The following is a 14,503-nucleotide window of genomic DNA, read 5'->3' on the forward strand; positions in this document are numbered from 1 at the left end:
CAAAAGGTTGAAGAGTGTTGCAAAAAGGGAAAAACAAACCTAATGAGGAGGTCCCTCGGAGGTAACAAAGCACATGGACTGCAACATCCCGATGAAAGGACCGAGGATGTTGAAGAAACTGGGAGAGTTGTTGGATTGCAAAAGAAACATCATGCCTGGTGAATCCAAGGTACAAAAAACATCCCACCAAACATGTGTAAGCTAGGTTAGGCAAAAGGGAGCTAGCATCTGCAGTGAGTTTGAGACCTGGAGGCAGAGGAGTGGAAGTGGCCTTAGCATCCAGGAGATTGGTATCTTTGAGAATACTAGTGAGGTATTTCTGCTGAGTAACAAGCAGGCCATGAGTCGAACGAGCGAGGCCCCAAGAAGTACTTTATAAAACTCAAATCTTTGATTGTGAACAGAGAGTGTAAGTAGTCCTTGAGGCTGTGATTCCGTCTGCAAAGTTTCCAGTCAATAATATAACATCAACATAAACTAATAATCCCATAAAAATATGTAAAAGTAATCTTTAAGAAAAGACAGTGATCATGAAGACACTGTCCGTAACCAAAAGCTTGTAACTTTATTGTGAGCTCGATGTTTCATTGGCGAGATGCTTGCTTCAAACCAGAAAGGGAGTAATTCAATTTAATAACATGTCCTGGAGTCACTAATGTGTAGCCTTCTAGAGGGGTCATGTAGACCTCCTCGTCAAGATGCCAGTGTAAGAAGGCATTATTCACATCCAATTGCCATAAGGGCCAGCCTTTTGCCACTAAATTGCCACTAAATTGCCATGAAAACTCATACTGTAACAGTCTTAGCCACCGGGGAAAAGCTATCAAAGTAGTCCATGCCCTCTATCTGATTGTGTCCTTTGGCTGCCAAACGAACCTTGTGGCGCTACATGCTGCCATTTAGGTTTAACTTCAATTTGAACACCCACCGGAACCCAATTGCTTTCTTGCCCGGAGGCAAGCGAACAAGCTCCTATGTATTATTTTTATCAAGTGCATTGGGTTCTTCAGTCATAGCACCAGTCCACATAACATCCTTGCTGGCTTCAAGATAGTTCCTAAGTTCCTAAACAGAGGACAAAAGAGGAACAAACAACATATGTGCAAACTTATAAAGGGAAGGCAAACAAGTAGTAGTGGAATTAGTTTCATAATGGCATATATAATCATCTAACTAGGTTGGTTTCTAGGATGTTCTAAGCGAGCCACGTGGTGGAGGGATATAAGGAAGAACTAGAGCAAAGGCAGAATGAGAAGGTGGAGTTTGTGGGGACTGGGAAAAAATATCATATGTGGCAGTAGGCAACTGAGAATGGAATAAAGTTTAGTAAGCAGTATTTGTGAATTCTGTACTATTATCAGATCTTATCACCTTAACCTTGGACTCAAATTGTTTACTTATTATTTTAAAAAACAAGTCCATTTTGTGACACACTTGTGTTTTATATCGAAGCAAGAAAGTCCAGATAGCTCTACTAAAGTCTTCTACAATTGTGAGAAAGTATACATCCCTCAAGTGTTGGAGTTTTGTAGGGCTCCCAAAGATCAATATGTATTAGCTCAAATATATGTTTGGAGTGGATGGTACTTGATGAAAAAGGTAATCGGCTCTATTTAGCAAGAGGGCGAATCATGCATGTATCAAGTGTATTAACAGAGGCCACAATAGGTACATGTTTTAAAACATTCAAGTAAGGGTGTCCCAACCGCCTATGCCACAAGACATTATTACAAGAAGCAAATCAGTACAAAGACCATGTTGAACAAAATTTAACGAGGCTATAGTAATTGGACTGAAAGATGACTTGTCCAACACATATAGGTTCTTGTAGAGCTTTCCTACTGCTATAATTCTTTTAGTCTCCAGGTCCTATAAAGATGTATAGAGAATTGGCACATAATATTTTTAGTGACAAATTATTTCTTATCACTAAATACAATATATTTAGTGACAACTTATTTCTTGTCGCTAGATATAACATATTTAGTGACAACTTGAAGTTATTTAGCGATAATATATTTACATTTAAGTGATGAATTGTATTATCACTAACTAAAAGTCATTAGAAAAACATTCAAATTCTCACTAAAAACTTATAGTTAATGTGAAATGGGCTTTTAGTTGTCAATATAAGGAATTAGTGACATAGGTGTTGTGACAACACTGTGATAAAAATTTTATGCCATTAAATTTTATTAATGACAAGATTCTAATATTTTGTGACAATAAATATTGTCACTCAGAACCCTTTTTCTTATAGTGTCAATTAATTTAATTCTCCAATTATAATATTTTTAAAACAAATGGGATATTTGATCGACTGCTAATTTATAAATAGTTGAACTCATAAAAATTTTCAAGTAAACATTACATCGATAATATAAATTATATTTAATAAATATATTAATTAAATAATATAATTATATAAATTAATAATTAAAATAAAAATATCTTACCTTACAATTCGAGCGTGTGTGTTTTAGTTTAAGATGTTAATTGTGTAAAGTGTGTATATATATATATAAACATATAATTGCAATAAATTTGTTTTATTATATGTATATAGATTTCTAAGAATTTTAAGGATTATGAACTATACTGAGATGGAATGTTAAAAGAAAGGTAAATATGAGATGGTAATAGAAATATTTGACCCGCAACTGTATAATTTAAAGCCAGCAGCTATTTTTCATTTCCGTCTTTCATCTGACACCAAAAACAATGGATATCTTCTCCCTCTCCTCCACCGTTCACTATTCTCACACTCCACCATCTTTCTCCACCTCCAGTCTCGCCGGAAAAAACCATGCCGCCACCACCAGCATTTCCCTGGCCTCATTTATTCTTGCTTCAAACTCATCACAAGACTCTGGTCACGACTCCACCACCAGCCTCCGCCGTCCCACCACGCAGAAGCCTCTAAAAGCCTCCACTTCAAACTCATCTCAACTCCGTGAGAACCCCCTTAAAAGATTTGTTAACTCCCAAAATGGTCCCCCGTCTGTCACCAGTTCGCCGTCCCGTGATACTCTCAGTAATAAGCTATGGTTGTCCAGCAAACTCTCACCTCCGCCTCCTCCTCCTCCCGCACCCCTACTTTCCCATCCATTGCAAGAAATTCCCCAGGAAAATGAAGTTGAGGATGAGGTTTTGGAAAATTCAGAAGAAAATGAAAAAGAAGTTGAGTTCAGGGAAAAAGGCAAGATTTTTGTGGGTAATTTACCACTTTGGATAAAGAAAAAGGAGGTAGCTGAGTTTTTCAGGCAATTTGGGCCCATAAAGAATGTGATTCTGATAAAGGGTCATGATAATCTGGAGAGGAATATGGGATTTGGGTTTGTGATATATAGTGGGCATACGGCTGAAAAGGCTGCAATGAAGGCTGTAGAGTTTGATGGGATTGAGTTCCATGGTAGGGTGTTGACTGTGAAGTTGGATAATGGCAAGAGAATGAAGGGCAAACATTCGGAGAGGGCAAGGTGGGTGGAGGGCAAATGGGAGGACGGGGAAAACTACAAGTCTAAGTGGCATGAAGAGAGGGACGGTTCACGAAGGGAGTTTCGGAGGATTCTGGAATCTCAACCAGAGAGTTGGCAGATGGTTGTGCAAGCTTTTGAGAGGATTAAGAAGGTAAAATTTGTTTTTTTTTTTGACATGACATTTGCTTGTAACGGAAGTTGATAGACTGGGAATAAGGCTAGAATAAGTCCATAACAACTAATGCATTACAGGAGCCATATAATATTTATCTTCAGTGCACATACAGCCTGAATGCAGCGGATGTGAATTCAATCTTGTCCGTTGTTAAGTTAAGAGTGCCTTGATGCAGATTAGTAGATGAATGTTGCTTAAGAGACTACGGGATGAAACATGAGTATGCTTCCTAAGAAACCAAATCAGACGCTTGTTCCTTTAGGAATATACAGAGGTTTTAACGGTATACCAAAGCCATGTTGAGATTTCATCATATTCTGGACATCTTCATATTTACTATCATGGTTCTCATCTAATCATACACTGGTGAAACCTCCCTTCTAGTAGTGAAGTACTCCTCTGAAGCCAAAGAGCTCATTAGTGCTGTTGTAAGATGACACCACCTACTGACCATAGTTATGTTATCATTCACTGTGACTAAAATGAAGAGGCAATGCAATATATATGGACTATATGTTCATCTGATTTTGCTGGATACTGATAGTTCAATGACTTTATCCAGAATGGTACCTTGTGTATGTAAATGTATGGTAAAACCATATCCAGTACCATGTACTTGCAAGAACTGAAGAAAAACTACCTCAGCAATTTGTAATATCTCGCTTTGGCCCAGCAATTAATGGATTATGTAGAGATAGCTGTTGCTTATATGCATGAACCAGTCATGACAGCTGTAAGCCAGCTTCTTTACACGCAAAGAAAAGAAAAGTCTTCTCTAAACATTGTTTTGCCTATTCTACTATCCACTATTATTAATTCTTCTTTTGTAGCCCTCCAGAAAAGAGTTTGGGTTGATGGTCAACTATTATGCAAGGAGAGGAGACATGCATCGTGCACGTGAAATGTTTGAGAAGATGCGGGCACGTGGGATAGAGCCAACTTTACATGTATATACAAAGTAAAAATAATTACACTTAGTTTTAGCTCTTCAAACATTCGGTTTTAGCACATTGATATTTCCGGAATTGTATTGGCACCAGTGGCTGCACATAAGCTTGTTGTCCATTTACTGTAGTACATAGAATTTCAGATATTTTGTTGCCTATCGACTAGCTTGATAGAAACGATCAAATATTTTAGTAGTCTTCACACTTTCTTGCATACTCAACAAGAATCAACTAAATCTACTCTGCATTGTGCAGCCTGATTCATGCTTATGCAGTAGGAAGAGACATGGAAGAAGCATTATCATGTGTGAGGAAGATGAGGGATGAGGGAATTGAGATGAGCTTGGTGACATACAGTATTCTTGTTGGAGGATTTGCAAAAATTGGGAATGTTGAGTAAGTAGCAATGCATTTGATATGTTATATGTCATGCCTATTTTAACTATTTTTATTGAAATTGATTCCACGTGTTCTCCAACAATATGAAAAGCTTTATTTCCGTAAATCATGTGTTAAGTTCATAGCAAAATGTTTTTGGTGTTCTAAGACTTGTTAAGGCACTATTGTGTGGATATTGTAATTGGATTAACATTCAGTGTCCCCCAAACTGGACTATGCACAAGTGTAGAGAACTTTGCTATTTGTGTTTGTGGGAAATCAAATGAATGGCTATAAATGAGAAAGGTAGAGTGGTTGGAGTATGAGTTACATTTCCATGTGGGGTGTGCTTGCAGAGTACAAGGCCATAGAAATATGTCTTCTTCTGCTTCAAACCTACTTGTAATGAATGAGAGGACCCTGTTTTTGTTCTTATTCATTTTGTGTTGTTTTCACTGAAAGATTAGAAAAGTGAGTCATCAACCAAATGTAGAACAAGCTTATTGATGTGTTGGGGCTGGATTCTGGGACTTCTTTGTTACTGCATCTTTCATTTATTTTGGAGTGTCAGTTTAAATCTTTATCATGTGCGGATGCCACTTATGTTGTCTCCTTTAGCTTGAGGTCCCTTTTTATGTTGTATTCTACTTGATTCTTGTAGATATTCAGCGTTTTGTTTGTTAGACTCGAATTAAGCTGTTGCCTTCTAAATTTGTAATGATGAATTATTCGATTCGTTGCATTCTTTAACACTTTTCAAATATTCCATTTGCTTCCTCCTCTGATATTTCTTTCTCTTATTTGTAAAAGAGCTGCAGAGCTTTGGTTTAAGGAGGCAAAAGAGAGACTTACAGCGTTAAATGCAGTCATATATGGCAACATAATATATGCTTATTGGTGGGTTTATTGTTTATTTTTATTACAAGTTTTTTATTTTATTATCTTCATGATGAAATATGGCATTTTGGTATTTTTGTTATAAGAAGAGTGTATGAAATTCAAGAAGAATTCCCTGCAATAGTTGATATCTTTGGCATACCTACAAATCTGTGTGCGTGCGTGCGTGTGTGCACCTCTGAAGATTTCTTCTTTGTATGTTCGTCTTTGAGTGTGGATTTCCCTTTTAAGTGTGTGTGTGTGTTGGGGGGGAAAGATGGGATTCGGAGGATGAAGGTGATGGTCGGAAATCTGTTAAACTTCAACTGAAATTGATGTTACTTGATTTTTTTTGAAATGTTGAGAAATCTTGAGTTCCATATGTTCTCTGTTGCTCAATTTTAGGTTTGGTTCTTCATCTTGAAACCAGTGTTTGAGAAATATCTGATTCTTTGAGCATACATTTGAATGTCTACTGTGTTCCACTTGTTGGCGTTGGAATTATCCATATATTTGGTTTAAGCATGTTATTTGCAGCAAATAATTCACGAAGTAATAAAGGACTGCCGTAGTAGTAGAATTTGGAATGTATTAACATCGATTTATTGATTTGGTTTTGTGTCATGGATGAGTCTGAAGAGGTGGGAAATAATTCTATCCATCTAAATAAAGATTTGAAGGATGTAGTAGAGATATTCTATGGGAACATTTGCATTAGATACTATGCCCTCCTTTCGTTCAAGAGTTTCACTCAACTATACAACTCAAAATTGATGGTGGTGATGGAGCAGTAGAGTGAAAGTGGCGACAACATGGTGAGATGTGGTGTGAAGAACGTAAAATTTCATGAAAAGTTGTTTACTTTTACTATCATATTATGAACTTTAATGTAACAAATTCAAATAGAAAGTCATCGCCATTAGTTTTGATGTTTGAAAAGAAAAAAAATCCTGTGTCAGTAGAGCTTGGAAGAAGCATGTAAAGGTTGACTTTTTAAGAGAGTGAAATGCCTTTAATTGTTGTAAATGTGAGTTGTGTCTCAGACAATAGAGCAAACTTTACCACCTTATCATTATGAAAGGGTTCAAGGCATTTTTCAGAAAGAACCAATTTTCAAAACCTACATCCTATATTTCAACTTTAATTATGACAACTACACATTTTTATAGGAAACTCCCGTTTCCTTACATTTGGAAATAAGTAACCTCACATGCTTTCTCAAATGAAATGTGAAATCAACTAGTTAACTCAAATTGTCAAACTTTGTAACTGACTCATTTAAGCATATTTTTTCAACTAATTCCCTGATGAAATCTTCTCAAAATGTTTTCAAGAAATACTTGGTCAAAATGAAAATCAATCATTGCATGGAACTTTTAGAACTTATCTGTTTGGAGGTATCAAGTATCACTAAATTTGGCCAAAATCCCTCTGTAGTGATACTGACTTTCGTCTGGATTCTAATCTTGTTTTATACAATGCTCACATCAGGCTATCCTGTTAAAGAATTACTGCCTTCAATGTTGTCTTGTCTGATAATTGATAAGGAGAATAAGTTTCATTTAACTTGTTTCTTTTCTCTCCTTGGTTAAGAACAAAATCTATCATCCACGTTTCAACTTCACACTGCAGCTCTGCTTCGTGATATTTTCTTGTGGATTTTATGCAGTTGTTCTGGTTTTGAAATGTTGAAAGAGGCCTAGGATACTTGGAATGTGACAGTTTGAAAATCAGCCCGTAAGGATCCGGAAGCAGATATTCCATCCTCTAAATAGTTATATGGAGAAATTCCTCTAGATTTTGAATAACGACTCTATTGGTTGGGGCCCTAGAGATTACAAACTTTGCTGTTAAATTATCTATTTCCTAATGCCTCTTTCCTTCCTGTATTCACTATGAAAATTGCTGTGAACTTCTCCAATGATGTTATTGTCCTAATGAATATGTATCCCAGATTATTGTCAACCACTAAAACGAAAAAAGAAAAGAAAAGGCTTGACCTTTAGGATGTCTGTGGTGGATAAGCAGATGCTATATTAGGGGAAATCAAGAATGATCAGAACTCATGCTTTATGTTGCTGTTTTTGGGTTTCAAAGATAAAATCTAAGAAATGTCATACCACTGGTTGTAAGTGCTATGAGTAAGGCTGGACCATATTCAGTTCCTCAAAACTTTCACATATCAGCCTATAATTGTATAGATGCTGATTATCCAATAAGTTTGAGTCAAACAGAGCCTCACTGTATTGGCATCCTTGGAAACTTGAACTAGATGCAATTAGGAACAATATGTTCAGGTACTTGCCACATTTCTTGACATGCTGGACATCTATTATTGGTTGGTCAAATGCAGTGCCAAAATTTATTCCTATGATCTTTGTGGATTCTACAAATATATATAATTGTTTCGTCTCACATTGAGATTATTTTGTTTATTTCTCATAAGTGCAGTCAAACATGTAACTTAACCCGTGCTGAAGCATTGGTAAGAGAGATGGAAGAAGAGGGAATAGATGCTCCAATTGACATATATCACACCATGATGGATGGTTATGGCATGATACAGGATGAAGAGAAATGTCTTATGGTTTTTGATAGACTTAAGGTAAATCCTTATGAAATTACTTCAGGTGGCATTCATTATGAAATTACTTCAGGTGGCATTCATTATGAAATTACTTCAGGTGGCATTCATTATGAAGGCCATTCTTTCTGATTAAGTTTACGTATACATGCTTTGGGTTTGCTTCAAGTATCACAGATTATGAAGGTCATTTTTTCAAGTTAAGAGTTTGTGTCATGTGAACATGCTATGGCCATTATACTTAAATACCTATATTTTATTTTTTTTTAAGGTAGCCACTATCTAATTCAGATGGTCAATGAAAGCTTTCATAAAAGCAGAAGTTTATAACTGACAGTTTAATGCTTCAGGAAAACTTGATCCTCGTGATGGAGTCCAAGCAAGGATCTCATTACTAACTTTTTGAGATAATACAATTGGCCAGGATCTTATGATATGTGCACCGATTAAGGAGTTAATCCACGAGATGGAGTCTGGACCAGTATAAGAAGTGAATAATTGCTGATAAGCTTTACATAGAATTCCTTATTTTACTTCTTTCTGGAAAACATAGAGGTGGATAGATTTGTTGTCATTTAGCAAGTAATAGAACTCTTAAGATAAATGATTTAGAAATACTGAAAAAAGGAGGGGAGCCAGAACCATCCTTGAGAAACTGGTGTTATTTATGCATTATATTGCCACCAATTTGCAGTTTTATTTATTGGTATTTCTGTGAGAAGTTACTCAATACCGGTCAACTTAAACATGCAAGTGCTTGGTCATAGAATGTGAAATGGTAAAGGTCTAATATAAAGGATGGAATTTGTGCTACTATTTGTTTCTGCTTACATTGATACTGCGTACTAACGTTTATTGTTGTTACAGGAATGTGGCTTTACACCTTCAATAATTACGTTTGGATGTCTCATCAATCTGTATACCAAGGTAGCTGATATACTTTTCCTTTGCCATAATTCAGTTATTTGTTTCCCTGAGATCTGGTACCTTTTGTTTTCTTTCCTTTTCGATGTGTATATATCCTCTCCACATTTTCTGAAGCCAATTATACATGCTGACGGTTCGGCTATACTAGTATCTGGTTCAAGAATTTGGACTTCTGTCATGTTATAGCCGGATTTTTTAAGTACACTCATAATTATCAAAAACTGGTGACAGTCTGATCCTAGGTTATAGAAGAGTACTTTCTTCTGAATTTGCTTCAAAATGTTGTTTCCGGACATTATTATTTGTGAAGTTATCTCAGTATGGCAAGTGAGCTAGCTACTCATTTTGAAAGCTCGTTAAATGTCATAACATTATGCATTTGGTTCTTGCTTGATCCTCATCTCTTGCTCTTTCTCTCTGTCTCTCTTACTCCCCTGATGCATTAAAGTGCATATTTTGTCGTTTCTCTTCTGCTGAATACTGTGCTAGTCTTGTTCTTCAATAATAAATGTCTTTGGGAGCAAGAACTGATACTTACCAATTTGGGTTTTCCTCTCCCTGCCCATACTTCCATTCTCTCGTTCAAAATCCAGTTGAATGATCTGAAATAATTATTTGTATCCTCCCTTATTCTCTTACATGATTGTATACTTAAACATGGTAGATTTGTGAATTATTTAAGCAGATATTAGTTGGCTCTACTGTTGTCCGTGCAACTTGTTTGTGGTTGTGTCGGAGAAGAACATTCTATGTGGTATCTTAAGAGTGTATTTGGTTTTCTGCATGTAATGCCCTTCTGCTGGATGTCATATCCTGCTTGCAAGTAAAGCCTGGTTGTTATGAATGAGAATGCATTCACCTGTTCGTGTGTTTTATTGAATTTCGACGAGCTCAGATATAATGAATTCTTTTCCTACCTCTGCAGATTGGAAAAGTTTCTAAAGCTTTGGAAGTCAGTGACATGATGAAACAGGCAGGCATAAAGCATAACATGAAGACGTATTCCATGTTGATGAATGGATTTATAAATTTGAAGGATTGGGCTAATGCTTTCTCAATCTTTGAAGATGTAATTGGAGATGGTTTAAAGCCAGATGTCATTCTTTACAACAACATCATAAGAGCATTTTGTGGAATGGGTAACATGGAACGTGCTATTCGTACAGTTGAACAAATGAAAAAGGAGAGGCATAGACCAACTTCAAGAACATTTATGCCCATAATTCATTCTTTTGCAAGAGCTGGAGAAATGAGAAGAGCTCTAGATGTTTTTGATATGATGCGGAGGAGCGGATGTATTCCAACTGTGCACACATATAACGCTCTGATTCTTGGCCTTGTCGAAAAGCGTCAGGTACATTATTCATAAAAATGGCAGATTTCTAAGATTGAATGTTCATTAAATTGGGCGTTGAAGTCCTTGCTTGGAATTTCAGCAGCTACTCCCTCTTTCTCTTCTCATTTTCTGCAACTAGGAACTAAACATGTGATTGCCATCCAGGAATGTATAACTCGTTTTACATCAGTAGTAATGAATAATTACAGTAAAACCCATTCAAGAGCACATTGTCCCTCTTGCATGCATAGAGGATTAAGTTGCATCAATTAGAATTATTAGTATGTCTTTCAAGTAGACTTGCTGCTTCTGCATGGATATATCTTCACATCATTATTAAATTGTCGGGGTTGTGAGTACACTTTCAGATGGCATAATTTCCCGTAAAAGTTGACTTCGCAACCATCTGTCTTGTTTTCTCTAGTACTGAGTTTTTACGGGAAGATTGCGTTTAGCCACTCAAAAATTTGTGTAATTGTTTATCATTTGTTTCTTGTAGATGGAGAAGGCCGTGGGTATATTAGACGAGATGCTGCTGGCAGGAATTAGTCCCAACGAGCACACATACACAACCATTATGCACGGTTACGCATCGCTGGGTGATACCGGAAAAGCTTTCCAATACTTCTCTAAGGTTAAAAATGAGGGGCTTGAGCTTGATGTTTATGCTTATGAGGCCTTACTCAAGGCATGCTGTAAATCAGGCAGGATGCAAAGTGCTTTAGCTGTAACAAAAGAGATGAGAGCTCAAAATATCCCCAGGAATACTTTTATCTACAACATACTAATCGACGGGTATGGATGAGTCTATGTTTTGATAATTATGCACTCAGTCTCAAGATCCACTTTTCTGCTTTCCTTTTGTATTCTTTCTCAGTTTCTTCCTTGTTGGCAGATGGGCTCGTCGAGGTGATGTTTGGGAAGCTGCAGATTTGATGCAGCAGATGAGACAAGAAGGGGTACAGCCGGACATCCATACTTACACGTCTTTCATAAATGCTTGCTGCAAGGCCGGAGACATGCTGGTATGTATTGCATAAAGTCTACAGCGCTACATGATTTTTCCTGAGATGTTTATGTTTTCTCTACATATATTTAAAATGTCAAAAGAAGAAAGTTCGTCGTAGCTGATGATATATTCTGTCTGCATATGAGCAATAGTGACCTTTTCCTGGTTATGGTTATTGGTTCTTGTTCTCATGTTAACACCTCTGTCGGGACTAACTAGAAACAAAAAGAAGTTAAAATGAACTTCATCTAAGGCAAACTTCAATAACTCGATTGGTAATGAAGTAAGATGCTCATCTGAAACAAGTCGTATCTGCCTATGGTCTACATATAGGTTTAGTGAGGGCTGAGGATACCAGAAAAGGAAACTAGGAGACTCAATGAATAGAGGCGATAATCTTTCGACTTCAGGAGAAACCCCAGGCACCTTCTATGAGAAGAACTAATAAAAAATGTCTAAAGAAGTGGTGGAAGCCGTGTTAATTTATGAGGATGTTGGCTACTCAGCCATACAAGAACTGCGCAACATAAACAGAAGCATTATCAACTATACAAGAACCTATGAATAAACATTCTAATGATTTGACAAAGGTTAAGCACTCGACAGCAAGAGCTCGAGTAGTGTCCCTATCCGAGAGCTCCCATGAGGTGGTGGTATTGATAGTAAAGCACATTAGTTTTGTATATGGTTCAGCAAGGATATTACTAACCAAGAATCAATGAAGTACATTGACACAAGTAAGCCCAACAATGAGAACAATTCGGGGACACATCGTTTGAAAATTTTAGACCAAGACATGCTAAGAAAGCACTAAGCACATAAAACTATTGGGTAACCTTTGTGTATAGAAAACAGGCAGTCATGAGACACAAATAAAACAAGTTGTCTGCATGAGATCAGCCATGGATGTAACTATGACAAACAAGCAAGAGAAGGGAACATCTTTTGCTAATCTCTGACACCTTCTGCTCCCAGCATAGCGAATGATCATCCTGGGACCTTGGATAACATCAAGTGAGATAAGTCTGTCTTCTAGATCGAATATATACGTCTGAAGTGTCCCTGGATCCAAAGGAACGCTTTTAAGTATTTTTGAATTGCTAAATGCAGTAAGGGAGAAACCCGACTGTTTTAGTGCTTGTGCACTGATCAACATTAGGATGGTTGTCTAGGTGAGCTTATAAGGTTCTTTAAACATCTTATAGGATGTCTAAAAGCTTATGTAATATCAGACGGTGTTCTGGTAGATGTCAGAGCTTATAAGCGGAAAAATGAGGGGAGCGCAACTTATTTTTAATATCTGAACGAGTTCCTTTAATTTTATTAATCACATAATTGACGTTATTTACATCATATTGGTTAAATAATTTTATTTTATCCAAACACGTTAAAAGCTTATTTTCATAATAAAGTTTAAGATCTTGTAAGCTAGGAGTTTAAATAAGTTTAGGCAAACATCTTTGAAGAACAATCCTAATGTGATCCGTATGATGCCATCAGTGATTCTTCCAGCATAGCTTTTATGATTCTCTACTGCTCGGATGAAGCAAATTATGTGATAAGCTGATTCTTCCTTTCCTTTTAAATTTTAATTTTCATCTTTTTGCAGAGAGCAATGAGAACAATTGAGGAGATGGAAGCAGTCGGAGTGAAAGCTAACGTCAAGACCTACACTACGCTTATACACGGGTGGTCCCGAGCATCTCTCCCGGAGAAGGCATTGAAATGCTTTGAGGAGATGAAGCAAGCAGGACTAAATCCAGACAAAGCAGTATACCATTGTTTAATGACATCCTTGTTATCAAGGGCCACCATCGCCGAAGACTACATCTACAATGGAATCCTCAATTTATGCGACGAGATGGTGGACTGCGGGTTGACTGTCGACATGGGCACCGCAGTTCATTGGTCGAAATGCTTACGCAAAATCGAAAGGACCGGTGGCGGTATTACCGAAGCCCTTCAGAAGACCTTCCCACCCGACTGGAACAACCACAAGACTCTTAACGCTATTTCAGATGTCAGTGATCACGAAGATGGATTGGAAGAAAACCATTACGATGATAGCCCTTTTCACAGCGACACTGATGGTGAAGACAACACAAACTTTGACGAAAGGTTTCAATTCTAACTCTATCATCCAGATATCCCCAAGGTATCGGTTTCTTCCCATCTCTTTAGTTGCAAAGTGAATTAGCTCCGAATTTTGCGGTTCTTGGCTCTACCATTTCTCACTCATTTCTCTATAGAGGGAACCTTCTATGAAATTTATGGGAAAGTAACAGTCCAAATTTGTCCATATGCTTGTAGTTGACTGTTTGTTGGTTTGTTAGCTGACATATATCTGCAAACAATAGTTGTCTGAAGAAGGCAGGATAGTATTTCAACCCCATTAGAAAGCAGGAAGAACAGAAATTGTATCATTGACTTTTAGTATTATGTTAGTAATTAATGAATCTTATGAAATCATAATCTTGGAGATTAGACTGCTTCATTATAAATCATAGTGGTTGTTAGAGGTTTTATTTTTTGATTAGTTTAGCGACAAAGGCGAAATTTCGACTACCGGACAACACTAAAAGGACAAGATTTGTTGACTTTATTTCGGAACATATGTCGTTTGTTGAGCTTACGATGTTCTATTAGGAAAGACGAGATTAGGTTATTGACTTTATTTTTGGACGTTGTTATGAGGTCAGAATCTATACTGTTTATTATAGGCGTAAACCCTTAAAATAATTACACGAAATGTGAATTAACTAAAATGTCCTTGTCTATATTTATTTCACTTG

The 14,503-nt window shown here is 36.9% G+C and overlaps 1 protein-coding gene across 1 annotated transcript; it reads left to right on the plus strand.

Annotated features, from left to right (window-relative positions):
* LOC105161001 (pentatricopeptide repeat-containing protein At5g04810, chloroplastic) lies at window positions 2,693-14,183 on the plus strand. Its single transcript, XM_011078547.2, has 10 exons — window positions 2,693-3,630; window positions 4,485-4,612; window positions 4,857-4,997; window positions 5,790-5,876; window positions 8,307-8,460; window positions 9,307-9,366; window positions 10,292-10,720; window positions 11,202-11,497; window positions 11,598-11,727; window positions 13,321-14,183. The coding sequence occupies exons 1-10, from the start codon at window positions 2,722-2,724 to the stop codon at window positions 13,840-13,842; spliced, it is 2,856 nt and encodes a 951-aa protein (XP_011076849.1). The 5' UTR covers window positions 2,693-2,721; the 3' UTR covers window positions 13,843-14,183.

Source organism: Sesamum indicum, linkage group LG4 (assembly GCF_000512975.1).
Source record: "Sesamum indicum cultivar Zhongzhi No. 13 linkage group LG4, S_indicum_v1.0, whole genome shotgun sequence".
Taxonomy (NCBI): Eukaryota; Viridiplantae; Streptophyta; class Magnoliopsida; order Lamiales; family Pedaliaceae; genus Sesamum; species Sesamum indicum.